General features: G+C 51.0%; 1 protein-coding gene across 3 annotated transcripts in view; it reads right to left on the bottom strand.

Moving 5' to 3' along the window:
* Positions 1 to 8,189, bottom strand: part of Agap1 (ArfGAP with GTPase domain, ankyrin repeat and PH domain 1) — a 492,018-nt gene extending 483,829 nt beyond the window's left edge. For all 3 annotated transcript variants that reach the window (XM_076866821.2, XM_076866820.2, XM_076866822.2), the window contains exon 1: positions 7,974 to 8,189. In XM_076866821.2, coding sequence (XP_076722936.1) covers positions 7,974 to 8,136 — 163 coding nt within the window. In that variant the 5' untranslated portion in view covers positions 8,137 to 8,189. The remainder of the gene's footprint in view (positions 1 to 7,973) is intronic.
* Positions 8,190 to 17,993: the final 9,804 nt, after the last annotated feature.

The following is a 17,993-nucleotide window of genomic DNA, read 5'->3' on the forward strand; positions in this document are numbered from 1 at the left end:
ATAAAGCCTACCAAGTGGTTACTGATAATACCAAATCAAGCTGAAGGCCATCAACACAGAGACCATAGCCCCCCTGCCCCCAGCTCAGTGGCAGAGCTCTTGCCCAGCCCAGGGGAGGATGGAACCCAGCTCTGGGTTCCATCCCCAACACCAACTTAAAGGAAAAAGGAAAAACACTCACAAAACTAAAGTAGGTGGGGCCGGGGTTGTGGCTCAGTGATAGAGTGCTTGCCTAGCATGCATGAGGCACTGGGTTCAATCCCCAGCAACACATAAAAATAAGAACTAATAAAATAAAGGTATTGCTCCACCTACAACCAAAAAAATATTTTAAAAGGCTAAAGTAGGTGTTGTTATTTGTTCCAAGTATTCATTTAAAAAAAATTTCTTCCAAGTTTCAACACCATAAGAATGAAAATATTAAGTAAAACCAAACCCAATGCATTAAAACTAAATTCTCCTAAAGGGCTGCTCTCCCTTTATGTCTATTATCTGAGAATGCAGTGACAGTTAAGGCCAGCGTCCCACGCTGGAAATCAACACAGTTCTATTTGCTAGCGGCTGTTGAATGTTGACATTTCTAAGACCAAACATAAATCGTTTGTGAACATGGCCGGTAATTATTTGGAATTCTTCTCCCAGAACCATGAAAACTGTTTCCCATCCTCTAAGAGAGAGAGAGAGAGAGAGAGAGAGAGAGAGAGAGAGAGAGAGAGAGAAGAAGAGAAGAGAAGAGAAGAGAAGAGAAGAGAAGAGAAGAGAAGAGAAGAGAAGAGAGAAAAGCAGCAGCTTCTAACCAGGATGCTAATGACAACCAGCCGGCATGAGCCGTTTTAGGGATGAGACAGTTGCTTGTGTGGAAACACTGTACAAATACTCCAACACTGCAGCCCAAAAAAGACAAGCCCCATCAAACAGCGGGAGAAGTGTGAAATTTGCAAATGAGCCCCTGGTTAAACAAAAACACCAATCTGTTCCCAGAGAGCTCAGGGTGGCCACCTGTTCGGGACTGGTGGAGTGCTGATCACCAAGGGAAAAAACAATACCACAGGGATGACAGCCCCTCTGCCTGGTCCCCACCCTTAGGCCTATATTTAGTCTGCTCTCTATGGAAAATGTCCCGACCTTGCACACAAACAAGCTATTTGGCTGGTTATTCAAAGGATCCATTAACAACCTCTTCTGCACCACGTGGTACTTCTCTTTCTCTTTCCCTCCCCGCTGCAGACGTGACCAAGAAACCCCCTCTGGCATCGGTCAGTTGTAAGCACAGAGCACTGGAAGATGAAGGGATCAGACCCGAAACACAATGCTGGCTTGCCCCACATGGGGCACCTCTGCCTAGCAGGCAAGGCACGTGCCCACGGGCTGTCCACGGTGCAGAATGGAAACCAAAACTCCCTCCCAGGCCCTCGGAGGCACCGGAAGGCCAGGGCTCCTATGGCGCACACAAAGACTTGCCCAGACAAAAATAACAGATGCTGCAAAGATTAGAGATTAACATCTGTAGAGTGCACTTTGTTTCTTAGAGAAAGGTACTTAACAAAGGGAAGGAATTATGTAGCTAAGCACAGATCAGAACCCCAAACCCTGGATTTTAAAAATAACTAAGCCTCATCCGGCTTTGCCAGACTCAATCACTTAAGCTAAGGACACAAAGATTCTGGAGCACTAGGAAGGGAACAGGGAAGGGGCACAGGTCTGTTCCACTGTTGAGAAACATGAGACAAAACCAAAGCAGTAGCTGGAAAAAAAAAAAAAGCCACACTGAGACTCACAAACTATAAACACCTGCAGGGTATCGGGAAAGGGAGCTCACAAACAAGGGAGTAGTCACAACAAAGCAAAAGTCTGGCTTGGACACAAACAGAACCCGGGCAACAAGGCCACAGGTTTTGCTCTAAAGGTTCCTGGGCTGCTGAAGCCACCCCCATCACCTCCCACAGGCGCCTCCTCAGCCCCTCTGACTGCTGATAACACACGGCTCCCCTCTTACAGAAGGCTCTTGCCACTTGGAAACTGCAGTAGCAAAATGTATCATCCACCAGATTATCATAATAACTGAATATGGAAGGACTGCATCTAAATATGCAGAGGATTACAGCAAAAAGCAACACTCCCAAAAGACAGGAAGGAAAACCCACTGAACCACTGCGGGGGGGGGGGGGGGGGGGGGGGGGCACAGGAAGACGGCTGGTTCCACCTCCCCTGGAGGGTCTGGCACAGGTCTGAGCTCCAGCTGACCACGGCCCAGGAACTCAGCACCTCCCAAGGAACTTGCCTTCTCTTCTGTCAGCACTTCGAAGTCGGACCTGAAACCGTAAATCCCTCCTCCATCCACTACCTCTAACCTCAGTGACACAGGGAACTCCCTGAGCCCTGGGGTCTTCATGGTAACTGCAGGGAAGGCTGCCAGAGAACCCTCGCCCTGAACGTGAGTGAGTGCCGGCCCAGGGAAGGTGCCCAGCCAGCGGGGGCAGCCTCCCCTCCACAGCAAGGCTTCACAAAGCCAGCCCCACACCACAGCATGGGGCCACACATCAGGCCCCACTCCAGACCTACAGAGCCAGAGACTCAGGGGAGAGGGGGGTGCCTGCTATCCCTATTCACGAGCTCCCGAGCCCTCCCTCGCATCCACATCTGAGACCACTGTTGTTCGGGGGCTGTGAGTGCTGCATTATGTTCAGCGATGCAGGCTGTCCTTTGATTGTCCCTCTCGGTGACACTGATTCTGTCTGAAATCCTCTCCATCCAGCATAAAGCAACATCAAACTTTTGTAGACTATTGATCTGAAAAAGTTACCAACATTTAACAAGCAGATCTTTTCCTTCCCCTACCTACGCTAAAGAAAATTTCATTGTCACCCCAAATGCCACATGACATTTCACTTCCAAGCCAATTGAGCAAATCCAAAAGGCACCAGCCCTAACTTCTGTGCTCTGAGGACGGGTTTCAAAATGCCCTCACTTCTGTAGGAGGACAGACACTGCTTACGCCACCAAGGAGCAAAAGGACCCACTTTTCAAAGAAAACACTAGCCAGTCAAGGAACACCCCTGCATATTGCTCAAGAGCCCCACACTGTCAACTCAACCAGTGAGGACAGAAAAATGAGCAAGACCTGACTTCTGCACTAACAAAGCTCCCAGTCCTACAAGCTGGATGGTAAGGAGGTGAGCCAAAGAGGACTGGGGACACAAAGCAAGAGGACCTCAACTCTAATGAGGTGAAGCCAACTATGGGTGACACAGACAGGGCCTAGTAGGATGTGCGGCAGGAAAGAAGTATCTCAGAACATGTCCCTGTGCCACATCTAAGAGCATGAAGTTGAACTCCCAAGGGACACCTAGGTTACTCAGGACATCAGAGAGCACAGTTGTGGGCAAGCCGCAAGGTTCCCCCAGAAGCAACTAACAGCCAACGGAGCATTATTTTTATGAAAGAGGTGCAACCTGCAACCTCTGATTCAACTTGAAATACTAGCAACTTGGCAGATAATGACAAAGAAAAACAACACTCTCCATGGCAGGAAGAAGAAATGTGTTTCCCTAAACATAACACCTGTGACAACCAACCAAATAAATTTCTATATAAAAACAAACTCTTACAAAAAACCTTGCTGCAACAAGCGACTTTCAGGGAACATGATCCTTGTGGTTATTTGGGGCGTTCTCAAACCCTTCATCAAGGGTCAAGGCCGCACAAGCTTGGGATGGTATGCACAGACAGCTGTGGGAACTATGAACAGCAGGCGCTCCATTCCCAGCTCAGCAGACACCAGACACCAGCACGGAAGTTCCAGGGTGGCCAAGGAAGGGCTCAAGATGCAAGTCAAACACGCAGCACTCTGCAGGGTACAGATGCTCAATGACACACTGTACCACAGGCTTCGGTGGACCCCCTGCCCCTATCGTCCCAGGTCCCCTGAAGGCTGGGGCTCAGGCACTACTACAAAGCCCTGACCCCTGTGAGATGCTCTTCAAGACAGTTCTCCTGCCACAGGCTGGGCCAGGCCAGGCGGGTGCATGGGTGTTGCTGACGGGCCACGCAGGAAGGGTAGAGGCAATGCTGTCAGCCAGGCCCTCAACTTCAGAGCACAGCCGAGTTTCCCAGCAGCATCCGGGAACCTGGGAAGTATAGGGCCCTGGCTGGATGAGCCACTGGCTGTCACCTGCTCCAACATGCAACTGCCAACAGAGGCTTAAAACAGCATCAAACTTTACTTAACAAGAAAGGCACTTGACTCATCTCCCCAACCCCATCCACCCACCTCAGACAGGGAGACCTAGACAAGTGGCTCAAACTTAAGGCCAGGCGGGTCCCAGGCATACTTCTAGGCATGGTGGCAGGAAAGGCTCAGGAGATGACAGCTGCATGCCACGTGTCCCCATGGGACACCCCAAAATCTGATCAGCTAAATGTGAAAATGATCAGCAACGTGGCCTTCAACTCTAGAAGCTTGTGGGATATAGATTTTCAAGGTAGGAAATAAGGATTAAAGAAAACACTTCTCTTCTGACAGATTAATGTTTTAAAACAAGAAAGAGGTCAAAAGCCTATGTATTCCACACCTACAAACAGGATTACTGACCTATTTTTACTTGGGAATCTTGGTGAGCTCTTTCTGCTAAAATGTATTAAATTCAGTCCATAGTTAGGTTTTCCAATCAGACCCATTTCAACTGTCTTTGATACATGCATTAGCCAAAGTATTCCCTTTCACAGGAAAGCATGCCTCAGGCCCACCACAAAAATTCCTGAAGACACCAGAAAGCTGGAAATTTTTAAATAAATTAGAGCAAAGCCAAATGCTGACCAACAAGAGGAATTATATCTTCAAGTGTTTTTCAGAACTTCAAAAAGGGCTCATGTTATGGTAATCAAAAAGCTTTGTACAACTGGGGTCAAGTGGCACATGTCTGCAATCCCAGCTACTCCGGAGGCTAAGGCAGAAGGGCCGAAAGTCCAAGGCCATAGCCAGACCCTGTCTCAAAATAAAAACTACAGAAAGGGGCTGGGATGTAGCTCAGTGGTACAGCACCCCTGGTTCAATCCCCAGTAAAAAAAAAAAAAAAAAAAAAACTTTATATATAGAACCCAATTGTGTACATTTAGACAAGAAAAAAGACTAACTGGATCTCCTTTAAAATTAAAAGTTTTCCCTTTTGCAGGACAAGTGATTTTTAAATCGTTTGCTATGGTATGCATATACTTTCCTGGTTGGAAATGGTTATACTTTAAAACTCAAAAAGATTTACACTTTGCTGCTGTACCATAAAACCTCAAGGTCCACCTACAGGCAGGGGCTAATGTGGTATGTCTCCAGGGCTGGGGTCCACTGCAGTCACTGTGGTGCTCTGCGTACCCACTCAGTTTCGGTTCCTCCAGGTGTGTGCCTCTGAATCCCCTGCAGCATGCCCTGACTCTGTCAGTGCACACAGCTACACATAACTGTATCTACCTAGCTCTCTTCTCACCCAAAAATGCTGTCCTGCCACAATTAAGCAACCCTTTCCACTTCCAAAACAGCAACGAAGTATACGCTTAAGTCCCTCCCACATCCTAAAATTGAAAGAGAGAACATCTCACTATAACCAACAAGCCTAGATTAAATCAGAAAGGGCAGGGAGAGGTCCTCAAAGAGCCCTAGGCCCCAAATGATCCCTTGGTTCACACCAGACTTAGAACTGCCTCTGTCAATCAAGGGTCATCACTCCTCCCAGAACCTCCACGCTCCTTTACAAAACCTGGCCATCCTCTCTCTCAGGGTTGGCACCAACAGTGAGATCACAAATGCCAGCGCATTTGTGCTAAGTTCTATACAAATGAACAGTGGCACCACTGTTGATAAGATCTGAGGCATACCTGACTGCTTCTTAACCTCACTAAATTAACTACAGCCATGGCACAATATGGACAGTCCTACCTCTAACAGAAAAATAACAGCATTATCAAAGCCCCAAACAGAATCTACCCATTAATTGTGAGCCTTATTAATTGACAATATTTCCAGCCAAGAAGGAATCTAAATCTCCTATTGTACAGGTAGGCAACAAGCTATCAAAAAAACATCATTTCAGAATCACATAGTAGGAAAAACAGAAGGAGACAGGAAGAGAAAAGAAAACTGCAACCGCATCCTCTCGCTAGAAAGTCCAACTGCTGCACTGGAAGTGCTGAGAACCCAAAGTGCGGCTTCAGAAATGGGAAAAGGAGAAGGACTGAAAGGGGGTGAGTCATGCTCAGCTGGAGCCCTTCCTGCTCACTGCAGCCAGGTGCACTCAATGCCTCACCCCAGCTTTCCATGTGCTTCAGCAAACTTCTGCAAACGCATCCAGAAGGTAAAGAAGATGCACCTGAAATAAGCACCATGCACCTTCCACGGCTACCCAAACACACCCAGACCTCAAGTTCTGGAGGAACCCATCTGTAACATCTCTCAATCCACCAGATGGGTGCGGGTACCAGGATCTCCTGCCACAAGCCTAGAGACACACAGGGGTCCTGCCTCTTTAAGAGTCTAGAAGCACCTTAAGTTGCCAACAGGGCAGCCAGGGGCACTCAGGGACAAAAGGTGCTCTGAGAAGCAGGCCTCCTAAGGCTGGAGCCTGCTAGGACCCTTCTGTGAAATCATCCAGTCTCCTACAGATACAGTCAGCCAGCCATTGGATGGGGTTCAAGTTTTTGAGGCTGCCAAATGCCAAGAGGATCAGCCACACAAAATCCACCTTCTCCACCTAACAAAGTTCCAAACCATAACACTCTGGGGTTAGCAGTTCAGAATGCTCCTCCTGAGGGCCACGGCTTCTCACTCCCAAAAGGCAGGGAATTGGGTAATGGTCGCACCTGCTTCCCAACACACTCCTACCGGCAGGAAGCTCCCCATGTTCTACAACAGAGGTCTTACAGCCTCTGGGCAGGACACTCTGCAGCACTGACAGGGCACCCTGTAAGCCTTTTACTATCAGTGACCAACAACAATGAGAGAGGACAGACCACTGATGGACTGTGGCTGAGACATAGCCCCACGGTTACCTATATGGCACCTGCTCCCCCAGGTGAGTCTTGGCAGGACCAAAGGAACAAAGCAAGAAAACAATCCAGAAGCCCAGTAGCAGAGAAATGAGAGCCACTGGCAGTTCAGAGGGAACACAAACCCAGAAAAGGCAGACTGCTTCCTGCTGCCACCTCACTTGCAAGGACTACTGCCCTGCCTGACAGGCAGCGGAAGCTGAGAGTGTTCTATCCAGCCCCTTCCCTCTCCACTGGCTTACAGTCTACAGCATCCTCCACTTATTTCCCCCCTCCCAGTGCCAGAAGTGTCAAAGTGAGAGCCTCAGTAACCTGGCCTCCTATAGGGCTCTTCTGATTTGATCCAGGACTTGTGATATAAAACACACTAGGGAAGCCAACATTTACACAGGGCAGGTGAGGTGGACCTGCACGTGGACAGGCTGCTGCCTGGTCTGGATTTCTGCACGGGCTAAGTTTGACGGCCTTCCTTCCCAGAAATCCCAAAATGTGCAGACACGGGGCCGTGGGAGCACCACAGCACCTCAACAAGATAGCCGGGCCAGCATCATATCTTCAACGTCCTCCTGGACTCTCAGGCCTGGCCCGGTAACCTATCACTGGTCGGGTGGCGCCAACCCCTCCAGTTGCCCCCAGGCGTCTGGCTGAGTCGGGACACTCTGGCGGCCCAGGACGCGGGGCACCGAGCCACTTTCTCACAGGAGAGACTCTATTGTCCATTATCAAATTAACGCTGATGATCCATCTTCCCTGGCAGGCTCACGGCGCACCCGGCCTTGCAGGGCAAGAAGCACCGCAGTGCTCCCTCGGTGGGGCAGCCGCGTGCCTTGGCCCCGCGCGAGTGTACACACGCACGCACACACGCGCGCGCACACCCCCGGCGAGCCGGGGGCGCCCGCTACCCCGCGCTTTCCAGAAGCCCCGGTGGGCCCGGCCCTCACCTTCGATAGCGATGACGTGCTCCCGGATCTGGTTCTGCAGCACCGGCTCCTCCACGCGCTCCAGAAGCTCGTAGATGGAATAGATGTTCGGGTGGACCGATTCGAAGCGCTGGATCTCGGCCCGGATGGCAGCCGAGTTGGCCAGCTGCTGCTGGTAGTTCATGGTGCAGGCGCCGCGCCCGGAGCCGCGCGCCCCCCGCCGCCGCCGCCCCGCTCCCCGGGGCCCGCGGGCCGCCGAGCCCCGGGCGCCGCAGCCCCGGGGGAGCCCGGCCCGCTGGCGGCGGGCGGAGGAGGCGCGAGAAGAAAGGCGCAAGCAGAGCAGGCGCCGGGTCGGCCCGTAGGCTCAGTTCATGGCCGGGACGCGCAGCCGGCGAGCGAGCGGGCCCCCGCGTCCCGGTCAGCGGGCCGTCCGGGGGGAGCGCGCCCCCATGGAGCGCGCCGCGTCAGGCGCGGCCAGCCCCGGAGGAGGCTCGATCGGGCGCCTTCCTGCGCCGCAGCCGCTTCCACTCCTAGACGCTGCCCCGCCGAGCAGCCATTAAAGCCCAGGCAGCCGCCGCGCTCCGAGCGCCGGGGCCGAGGGCCGGCCCCGGGAAGTGGCCGCGCCGCTCCGGGCGCCCGGCCGCGGCGTGGGTCCGTGCGCTGCGTGCTGCGCTGCCGGGCGCGCCGGGGCCCCAGCGTCGAGCCCGCCGTGCGCCGCCCGCCGAGCCGGACCAAGCCGCAGGCGCCGTGCAAGCCGCGGAGCCCGCTCCGAGCACCGCCCGCCGCCTGCCCGGCCAGCCCCCTCCCCGGCACGCAGGGCCCCGGCCCACGTCGGCCCCGCCCCCGCCCGCGCCCCGCCTGCGCCCCGCCCGCGCGCTCGCCGCCCTCCGGCCGCCGCCGCTGCGTCCTCCGCGGCGCTTCCCAGCGCGCCGGATCCCCGGGAATTGCGCCAGGCCCCGCCCTGCGCTGCCTCTGGGCTTCCTGGGACTTGTAGTCCGCACGGTGTTGGCGCCCCCCCCCCCCCATCTCCCCCGGGACCGCGCACAGAGGGTGCGCTCCGCGATCGCGGCCTCGCGCGCGGGCGGGGAGGCGCGCGGTGGCGCGGAATCCTCCCGTCCCCTGGACCTTGCGCGGCCAGCTGCTGTCCCGGCCCTCTCGGCTGGCCCGAGCTGCCGGTGCTGGAGGAACTAAGAGAGCCCGCCCGCGCTTTTGTTTGTTTCCAAGCGACTGGCCCAAGGAGCCTCTGGGAGTCGCCGTGTCCCAGGACGTCCCTTGGTTGGCAGTCCCCTCTTCGGTTTAACTTTCTACCTCCTTTTCTGAACGCCTCACGAGTGCTTCCTCTTAAGCGAATTCTCTCCCCAAAGGCGAAAAAACCCTGATCCCATTCGGCGTGTGAGTCTACACTCCACATGTGAACTTAAGTTTAAGCCGGGGTGTGGGATGAGACGAAATACCACGGAGGTTTCCTAGGCATCCTCTTCCACTAAAAAAGCATTTTAATTGTGCTCTGTGTCTCCATCGGCAGCCTCCTGCGTGCCGCCTGCTCGGCGGGGCTCCCCAGTCCTTACTGGTTTACCCCACCTCAATCCCAAGTAAGTGCAGCCCCCGGACCTGCCGAGCTGGACCGCATTGCAGTAGCAGCCCCAACATGCAAGGGATAGTCCCGCAGGCTTAAAGCGAATGGGAGTTGCAGTTTTGCGGAAGTACTAGGACCGCAGGCCCCTAGGCTGGGCACCGCGGCTGAGTTCTGCCCCAGCCATCCGTGGTCTTTCTGAAACCGCTTGTGGGGGCCCCACCCTGTGTAAAGCCTCCTGTGCCTGCTGACAGTGGCCTGAGCACACTCCAGACTCAGGTTAATCTCCCTGGGTTCCATGATGTCCCAGACAGATATGCTGACTCTTTTTAGCACTCTGGGACTGCACCCATGCCTTCCTTGCCCCAGCCCTTCAGCAGAGCCCATGGATCCCTCTGTGATATGCCTCTGATTTAACCGAGGAGGCCAGTGGCTTCGTTTTACTATTAGCAATGATCCATGGCTCCCCACCTCCAGGTGGCTGGAGTAGTCTCTCACCAGGCTTCCTACTGCATTTCTGGCTTCTCAGTCCTTTTTGTGGTCTATTTTTACTTCTCTGACCTCTAAATATGGAGGGCACTGGGACTCCTTTCTATTTTGTGATCTCCCCTGTCTTATGGCTCTAATGTCACACTAATGAACCTCAGATTTTTACCTCAGTCCAAGACCTTGCCCCCAAATAAATCCATATCTACCTACCTCCTCATCTTCTCTTGGATGCCCAACTGGCAGATCTAGTCCAGCTCATCTCAAGGTGAACTCCTGCCTCCCCTCCCTGCTCCTTTGGAAAACCTCCATCTGAGACAGGGGTGCTTCAGGCCTGCATTGCCAGGTGAAGGATCTGCAGCCTCCTTTTTTGCCTCTTGTTCTCACATATCCCAAAGTGTCAGCTCCGCCTTCCAAATATCTGTAATCCCACAACTGCCCGACACCCTGCTAAGGCCATGGTCTGTCCAACCCCTAGGTTATTGCTAGGTAATTGATCGAGCAATTGTTTTCCCTGCTTCTTACCTCTCCCCATCTGTTCTCAAGAAGATAGCGTTGGTGAACCTCACAAAACCCAAGTGAGGGCCCATCATGCCTCTCCTCAAAACCTCCAATGACCCTCTTTCCATCAGGCCCCCAAAGCCCCCTAGGCTTGAGCGCTATCAAGATCTGGGCAGGGTCTCAGCTTTCCCCTGCCTTGTAAGCTAACAAGGTGGCCTGCCACAATTTCAAAGATGCTGACAGAAGGCAAAAGACTCTCAGGTTGGAACCAAAGGACTTTATTATTTATAACAGTAGCAAAGTCATAGTATTAGCATTTTTGGGTGCCAGATTACTGAGTTCTGGGTCTTACAGGGTGATTAAGGGACCCTGTGGAGCCTGTACTCGTAGTCAATTGCCCGATAGAAGAGGAACCCTGGGCTTAGAGTGGACACATCTTCCATAGGAGTACCCAGCATGCCTGCCCTTCACTCCTGAGGGAGAGACTATCTTCATGATGGTGGACAAGAGGCCCGTCTGCCCTTGACATGACAGGGGACAGTCTGTCTCCCAAAGCAGTCTTCTCTGCAGCATCCTTGGGGGGACAGTCCAGAGCAAAGATGGCCACTGGCTCTGCTCACAGATGTGCAAAAGTACAAGACACCAATGAAGGATGGTGGCCCACAGCACCCTGGTACCTGTGTGGTCTGCTCAGACCACTGCAACACAGTGCTACCGACTGTTCCACTTAATAGAAACGCATTCTCTCACAGTTCTGGAGGCTGGAATCCCACGATCAAGGTGTTGGCAGGGTTGGCTTCTCCTGAGGACTCTCTCCTTGGCTGTAGATGGCATCTTCTCACTGCAGCCTCACGGAGGTTTCCCTCTGTGCATGTCTGTGTCCTAGTATCCTCTCCTTACAGGGACACTGGTCATATTGACCTCATTTTAATTTAATCCCCTCTTTAAAGACCCTGTCTCCAAATACAGTCACATTCTGAGTTCCCAGAGGTCAGGACTTCTACAAATGAATTTCAGGGGGTGCAATTCAGCCCATGACAGTGCCTGCATTGGCAGAGCATCTCTGGTGGCTCCCTGTCCTCTCTATAGCCACACCCTCTTGCACACCAGTCACCCTGCCATCTCAGGTTCATCATCGCCAATCCCTGTCAGGAGTGCTCTCCCAGCAGCTTCGCCAGCCCCGTCACTTCCTTCTTGTGCCTACCCCACACTCTTTGCAAGACCCCCTCTGACACCTTTTCTATGACAGCCTCCTTGCTGTGGTGGAAGGAATCATGGTCCCTAATGGTCCCATATCTTAATCCTTGAAAACCACCAATGTGTTACCTGGAATGAAATAGGGGCTCCACAGCTGTGCTTAAGTTAAGGCTCTTAAGTGGGAGAGATTATCCAGGATCACCCAGGTGGACCTGACATCTCCACAAGGGTCCTTGTAAGAGGCCAGCATCAGGGAAGGAGATGTGAAGACAGATGCAAGGGACGGGGTGGAGAGAGACTGGAGGAGGCTGCTCTGCAGGCCTTGAGGATGGAGGAAGAAGGGAAGGTGCCCTCTAGAAGGAAAGGTAAGAGGACAAATTCTTTCCCAGAGGTTCCAGAAAGGACACAGCCCTGTGGACCCTTTGGGGACTTCTGCCCTTCAGGACAGTTAGAAAACGTGCTTACATGGTTTAAACCACGTAAGCTGTGCAGATTTGCTGTAGCAGCAACAGGAAACGAATGCACTAGTTTGGTTTTTCCCCAGCACTCATCCCTGCTGACCCAGCGTAGGCTTTACTCATTTGTCTTGAGTTTACTTTGTGCTCCTACTAGAACAGAAGCTCCAGGAGGGCCAGGACTCTGCTTTGCTCTGCGTTCCATCCTCAGCCCTATGACAGTGCTTGGCACATGGTAGGTGCCCAACAAGGGTTTGTCAAATAAGAATTTCCCCATGAAGCAGACACTGCCGTGAGCACCAGGCCACGTGCCCTGCAGTGCTTGGTACACCTGTGCACTGTGGAGGGAACACACCCCCCGCCTCTTGCTGCAGGGGCTCCCCCTCATCTCACACGCCCCGTGCTCTGCCCAGGTTAGCTGAGTTACAGTGAGAGCTTTCCTAACAACACAGTGCCCAGAGTTGTCCCCCGGGACATGACTAAAGACTCATCCTCTATACGTCCAGTCAAGAACTGTGGCCATTCCTCATGTGATGGTCCATCCAGGCACTTGTGTCAGTCAGCTTTTCATTCCTGTGACAAAATATCCGGGATAATCCATTTAGAAAAGGAAAGACTTATTTGGGCTCACGTTTTCAGCTCATGGCCTGCTGGCTCCATGGCTTTGGGGTCTATGGCAAGACAGAGAATCGTGGAGAGAGTGTGTGGTGGAGGAAGCCGCTCAACACAGGGTGGTTGGGAAGTAGAGTGAGAGAGTGAAAGGATCCAGGGGCAAGAAAATCTCTTTCAGGGCACGTCCCCAGTGCCCCACTTCCTCCAACTAGGCGCCCTTCTCAATAATGCCATCAGCTACTCTGAACCCACCAGGGGTTCAGAGGTCAGAACCCTCATGATCCCACCCAAAGCCCACCTTTGAACTCTCTTGCACAGAGAACCATGTGAGCTTTTGGAGGATGTTCCAGATCCAAACCATAGCCCGCAGCCGTGAGTAAAAACCCCACTGTGAGGTTCCCAGGGCTGCCTGTCTTCCATCATCAGAAGTGTCAAAGGTCAGGGCTGGGGTGCACTTCAGTGGAAAGAGCATATGAAGAGTGAGCCCGGTGTTCAATTCCCAGTATCAGAAAAATAAAAGTATCAAAGGTTGGGTGACCATCCCATTCACTGTCATTTATTCACTCAACAAATCTTTATTGATCACTACTGTATCCTAGGTAGGGTGCTATAATCCAGGACACAAAGTTAAAAGATGATGTCCGCCTTCAAAGACTGTATAGCCAGGAAGACTCTCATTCCCAAGAACTCGGGGCTTACACAAAAACTTGCATTGAACAAATAATTCTGGTGACATCTACTTAAAAGTGTGAGTTAAGAACAATTCTGCCAGCAGCCAGCCACAGCCACATGTTATCCTAAAGCTCTGCAGTGTAAGTTGCATCATCCACTGGAAAGACTTTTTAACCATGACTTCAAACATCAAAATGCTCCCCACCTCACGCCCACAGAGCTGCCCTTCCCACAGCAGGGTGGCTCTTCCACCTAAGAAGCACTTTGGAAATGAATGGAACTGTGTGCCCTGGACTTCTGTGATGTATCTGTTTGCCTGAGCTTGAACCAGTCTCATGGGACTCCTTTCCATACTTGGTTAAGAGCCCCAGGCAAATTCATTTGCCCCTTGGAGAAGACCTGCCAAGGGAAGGTTGGCATGTGTCTGAGAGCAGCAGTGGGCTGCTGGCAAAGTGGGGGGAGGGATCATATGGTGTCAGGAGGACAGAGGGAGGAGAAAGGAGGGTGGGGAATTCAGAAAGTGCCCAGGGAAATTCCCCTTTTCCCTCTCTCCTTCTCCTCCTCTTCCGCCTCCTTCTTTTCAGTTCTGGGGATTGAATGGAGGGATGTTCTACCACTGAGCTACAACCCCAGTCCTTTTTTTATTCTTTATTTTGAGAAAGAGTCTCACTAAGTTGCCCAGTTTGGCCTTTAATCTGTGATCCATTTACCTTGGCCTCCCAAGTTGCTGGGATTATAGTCACGCACCACCACATCTAACCAAATTTCCCTCTCTTGCACTCTGTCCATCTGGAGAAATGACTGCTGTTTTGAAGTTCAGTCATTTGACCATGTTTTGGTACCAAAGGCCATCTGTATTGGTTAGCTTTGCACACAAAAATGCCACACTTCCCAGGTGCCTGGGATCCTGTGAATCACATGAGGATTGTGGTATGTACATGAGAGGGCTCACAAATATGTACCGTCTTTCTCGACCACACATGGTGAAGGCCACGTGTTTGCCCTGAGCAGAAGGGCCTTGGTCTGTCAAGGCTGTCCACTCCCTCACTGGCTCTGCTTGGCCTCTCCTGGCAGCCTGTATCTGATGGACATGGTTCATTTTCTGAAATGGCATTGTTACTTTCTTTGCCATCCACATGTATTATCCCAAGTTCTGGGGGTCAGAAGTGGACACAGGCTCCGGGTGTGGACAATGCTGCATCCCTCCTCTAGGCTCCAATTAGATCCATTTCCTTAACTCTCTGGCTTCTAGAGGCCACCTGCCTACCTGGGCTTGTAACCTCTCCTCTGCTTCTTTCAAAGCTGGCAAAGAGAAGTTGATCTTCCCCTAACATTACATTGCTCTGATCCCCTCCTTGACCTTCCTCTTTTAGGATGCTTGGGAGCATGTAGAGCTCATGCTCTACATAATAATAATAATTAATAATAATAATATTAATTATAATAATCTGGATAATCTCCCCATTTAGAGGTCATCTGATTGGTGGTCAGTGGCATCTACAACCTCAGTTCTCCTTTGCCATGTAGGGTAACACACCTGCAGATTCCAGGATGATAACGAGAACCTCTGTGGTGGTAAGGACATTATTCTGCCTATGACACATTGATAAAGTACCACCGCTGTCCAATGTGTCTACTGTTTACTACTGAATTTGGGTCTGTTGCTCATAACTGGGGTTGCATTTGAAGCCACATCTATACATAACTAGGAGGATATTCAGATGAAACTCTGGGCCTTGACCCACCCACAGCCCTCTGTACCAGGTAACCACGCAGAACTCAGGAGTTTTATGTAACCTGATGGGTCGCCTACCACTAACTTGTTCAGAATCCCACCAGAGGACCTCATGGCCTGCCCCTAAGTGATGGGAGACAATGCACAGGTGGACACAATGGATGTTTAGAGTTTCTGCATCTTGATTCCTTTTGCTTTGGTACTTTTAGGGCAGTGCTTATTTATAGAGTTATGAGGAATATCTCCCTGATATGTGACATGAGCAAAGCCAGCAGCAACACTCTTTAGCTTGAGGTCACTGTTGAAATGATTTCTACAATGATTGGACATCCTTAAAATCAGCTTCATGGATTACACACAATGGATTACATTACGTGTGTGTAATTGCACCCCTAACTCATGGAACCCGAAACCCAAAATTCTCCAAAGTCCAAAACTTTTGGAGCTCTGACATGATGCCATGAGTAGAAAATTTCACACCAAGAAAACATGTTTTATGTACAAATTTATTTAAAATATTGTATTATATAACCTTCAGGCTCCAAGTACGGGTGCAGGTCCCCTCTGTACCTTGTGGTGGATTTTCCCAGGTTCTGAGCATTAGGACATGGACATCTTTGGGAAGCTTTGATTCTGCCCTCCCATCAAGCTGAGAATCATGTGGAAATAGACATGAGCCACCCTCTGGGGTTTTATTTATTTATTTAATATAGACACAACAACAAATATTTAGTGATAAGCTGATGAACAACCAGCCTGTCTGTGGAACACCCAGGCTTTGTGGGCTTTCCCATTGAGTGTGTATGTGTGCATGTGAGCCTGTGTGTGTGCTCAGTGTGCTGGGGATTGAACCCAGCTCTTTTTATTATTTATTTTGAGACAGGGTCTCACTAAGTTGCCAGGCTGGCCTCCAACTTGCCATCCTCCTGTCTTAGCCTCCTGAGTTGCTGGGATTACAGGTGTGCACCACTGTGTCCAAACCTCATTTTCATTCAAAGCAGACAATTTAACGTTTCAAAATTCATTTCATAAAATATTTAACAGTTATGTTAAAATGCAGTTATCAAAAGCTACAGTTGTAGCTCAGTGGTAGAGTGCTTGCTTAGTATGGGTAAGGTACTGGATTCGATCCTCAGCACCACATAAAAATAAAGAAATATGTCCATCTGCAGCTAAAAATAAAATGCTATTGTCAAAATACTTAACAGTTTACAATACAGGAATATGTGTGCCTCTTTATTAACTTGTTAATTAACAAGATGTAGCAACTGGTCTAATAACTCCCATAACTTTAAATTACAGAAGAGTTTTAAACATATGTTTAGATTTTTTGGTATTTGAATGCGATGGGGAAAAACCCATTTCTCTGGTGACAGTTGCAGAGAGCTGTCTGTGTGTATGACTGCACTCTTGCTGGCAGGAGTGGCTGCATTTCAGTCTGGGGGTGAAACCAGAGCTGTTCTTTTCCCATTGAGTTCATAGACCACCTGCTTTGTGGCCATGCCAGGGTGGCCAGGGCTGAGGGGAGGGTGCAGGCCCAGACAGGGGTTAGGGCCTTCTAATTGGGATTAAATGCACACAATGTCAAGTGCACTGTGTTAACCAGTTTTAAGTGCACAGTTTTGCATCGTTGAGCTCATTCCCACTGCTGTGTCTCCAGCCTTGCAGAACTGCAACTCTGTCCATGCTACTTGACACGCCCGTGCCCTGCTCCTGCAGCCAGCCTCTGGCACCCACCATTCTGTGTGAGCGTGTGTGGAAGCGTGTGGTGCTATAGGCTTTTCTGTGACTGGCTGACTTGGCTCCATGTTCCTCCCTGCTGTAGCATATGTCAGAATTTCCTTTCTTTGGAAAGCTGAGTGACATGCCATCATTTGTAGATGCCACGTCTTGTTTATTCAGTCGTCTGTCAAAGGACCTTGGGTTGCCTCCGCCTTTTGGCTATTGTGGGTACGCTGTGTATGAACCCTTCAAGGTCCTGCTTGCAATGCTCTGGGGTGTGCATCTAGAAGAGGCACGAATGGGTAAGTCAATAATGTTCCACCACAGTGAAGCTCAGCTTGATCAGGTTCAGACCAGGTACAGGCCAGCGTAACAGCTGTTAAGATTTGTGCCTGAGAGAGGTAGAAGGACGCACTGTCACCTAAAGAGTGTCCATGCTATGAAAGGGACCACAATGTCCTTTCCACGCACTGATGAGAACACTGAGGCCCTGCAGGTGAAACGACTCACTCAGCCTCCCACTGTGGCCGAGAAACCCACCCAGAATCGGAACCGAGCTGGGGAAGCTGCTGAACACTGGACCAGGTCTAAGGTGGAGATCAGCTACCACCCCAAAAGTCTTGTGGGGTTGGACAACAGAGATTGGAGGAGGAAAAACTCTACTGAAGAAACTCTACTGCAGAGTGGACATGCTGCCCCAGGTTGATAGGAACACAGGCCACGCAAGAGCTGTCTCCCTGCAGTGTTCCACAGAGCCAACAGCTGTTGTTTTTGTTTTCCAAATGAGGGCATTGGGCAAAGGTGCCTTATTCTTCCGACAACCTCCTCACCCCATGTCATGGAAACAGTGGTCCATGTTGGTACCAACTCCTGGGGGTGTTCAAACCCATCTGTAATTTGCACAACCACTTTGGATTTTCAGCAGTATTTAAAGTGGCTATTTACAGAGACCCATGCTAACACCATCACGCAGATCCTTACTCTGTGCATCAAGTGCAAACTACATGATAATCCTCAGCGTATGAATTCTTTTCTCGTAAAATGGAAGATTAATTTGCTTATACACATTCTGTGAGCTGATTAAAAAG

Source organism: Callospermophilus lateralis, chromosome 9 (assembly GCF_048772815.1).
Source record: "Callospermophilus lateralis isolate mCalLat2 chromosome 9, mCalLat2.hap1, whole genome shotgun sequence".
NCBI lineage: Eukaryota > Metazoa > Chordata > Mammalia > Rodentia > Sciuridae > Callospermophilus > Callospermophilus lateralis.